Raw genomic sequence first — 1,574 nt, 5'->3', positions numbered from 1 at the left:
TAGGGGACATTCATTCTTGAAAAGGCCTCAGCAAGCCCTGCTGCTGAAAGCGGGACAGATGTGTGGGTTGAGGATGGGGGGATCTTGGGGATTGGGGATAGCCTGCTAGCCTGCCTGGGAGACACCCTGAGAACCACGGAATCTTGTGCCCTTAAAGCTTCCAGAGGAGCTTGTGTCACAGAGTGGCCCAAGAGGGAGCTGCCTTTATTTTGGTGACGTTCAGAGGAGGATGCTGCAGACATGCTGAATCCACACGTATTGGATTCTCCAGCTGTGGTTTTCGACAATGGATCGGGGCTCTGTAAAGCAGGCCTGTCGGGAGAGATTGGACCCCGCCACGTCATCAGCTCCATCGTAGGGCATCCAAAACTCAAGACAGCTTTGGCTGGAGCCAACCAGAAGAAGTACTTTGTGGGGGAGGAAGCGCTATACAAGCATGAGGACTTATACCTGCACTGCCCCATTGAGCGTGGCTTGGTCACAAGCTGGGACGACATGGAGAAGCTCTGGACGCACCTTTTCGAGTGGGAGCTGGGGGTGAAGCCCAGTGACCGGCCCGTGCTCATGACTGAGCCTTCCTTGAACCCCCGGGAGAACCGTGAGAAGATGGCAGAGATCATGTTTGAGAACTTGAATGTGCCTGCCTTCTACCTGTCAGACCAGGCAGTGCTGGCACTCTACGCCTCCGCCTGCGTCACAGGCCTGGTGGTGGACAGTGGGGACGGGGTCACTTGCACGGTCCCCGTCTTCGAGGGCTACTCCCTGCCACACGCAGTCACCAAGCTCTGTGTGGCAGGGAGCGACATCACCGAGCACCTCACGCGGCTCCTCCTGGCCAGCAACCAGACCTTCCCCTGCATGCTGCACAAGGCCCTGGTGAATGACATCAAGGAGAAATTGTGCTACGTGGCCTTGGAACTGGACAAGGAGCTGTGCAGAAGGCCAGAAGAGATCCTGAAAGAGTACAAGCTGCCGGACGGGAACATTATCCACCTCGGGGATCAGCTCCACCAGGCGCCTGAGGCCCTCTTTGTGCCTGACAAGCTGGGCATCCACAGCCCAGGACTCCCGAAAATGGTCTCCAGCAGCATCATGAAGTGTGACACTGACATCCAGAAGACACTCTTTGGGGAGATCGTGCTGTCTGGGGGCACCACACTGTTCCCAGGGCTTGATGACCGGCTCCTGAGGGAGCTGGAGCAGCTGGCTTCCAAGGGGACCCCCATCAAGATCACAGCCCCCCCTGACCGGTGGTTCTCCACGTGGATCGGCGCCTCCATTGTCACCTCTCTGAGCAGCTTCAAGCAGATGTGGGTCACTGCAGCAGATTTCAAGGAGTTTGGGACATCCGTGGTTCAGAGGAGATGCTTTTAGGGGGCCCTGGGTACAGGGCAGCCTGAGGGGGCATCATTGGTGGGTGACCCGGGGGAAGTAGAGTCGCCCATCCACTTCTTCATGATGTTAAATAAAAGAAAAAATGGTGGGAGTGTTTGGCCGTTTTGGGTTTCAGTTATTCTTGTGGAACAAAAATTGATTTTCGAGCCTGGTAGTTAATCTTTTTTAGGGGGTCCTAC

General features: G+C 56.1%; 1 protein-coding gene across 1 annotated transcript; it reads left to right on the top strand.

Annotated features, from left to right (window-relative positions):
• Positions 1-240: 240 nt before the first annotated feature.
• Positions 241-1,374, top strand: ACTRT2 (actin related protein T2). The gene has a single exon (XM_004384317.1). The coding sequence runs from the start codon at positions 241-243 to the stop codon at positions 1,372-1,374; it is 1,134 nt and encodes a 377-aa protein (XP_004384374.1).
• Positions 1,375-1,574: the final 200 nt, after the last annotated feature.

This window comes from Trichechus manatus, unplaced genomic scaffold, assembly GCF_000243295.1.
Source record: "Trichechus manatus latirostris isolate Lorelei unplaced genomic scaffold, TriManLat1.0 scaffold00122, whole genome shotgun sequence".
Classification (NCBI taxonomy): Eukaryota; Metazoa; Chordata; class Mammalia; order Sirenia; family Trichechidae; genus Trichechus; species Trichechus manatus.
Note: the sequence above shows the minus strand (reverse complement) of the source record. Positions and strands in the feature narration are given on the sequence as shown.

What these genes read in the sequence shown, in the direction of transcription:
- ACTRT2 (XM_004384317.1), top strand. Translation starts at nt 241, where the DNA reads ATGCTGAATCCACACGTATTGGATTCTCCAGCTGTGGTTTTCGACAAT.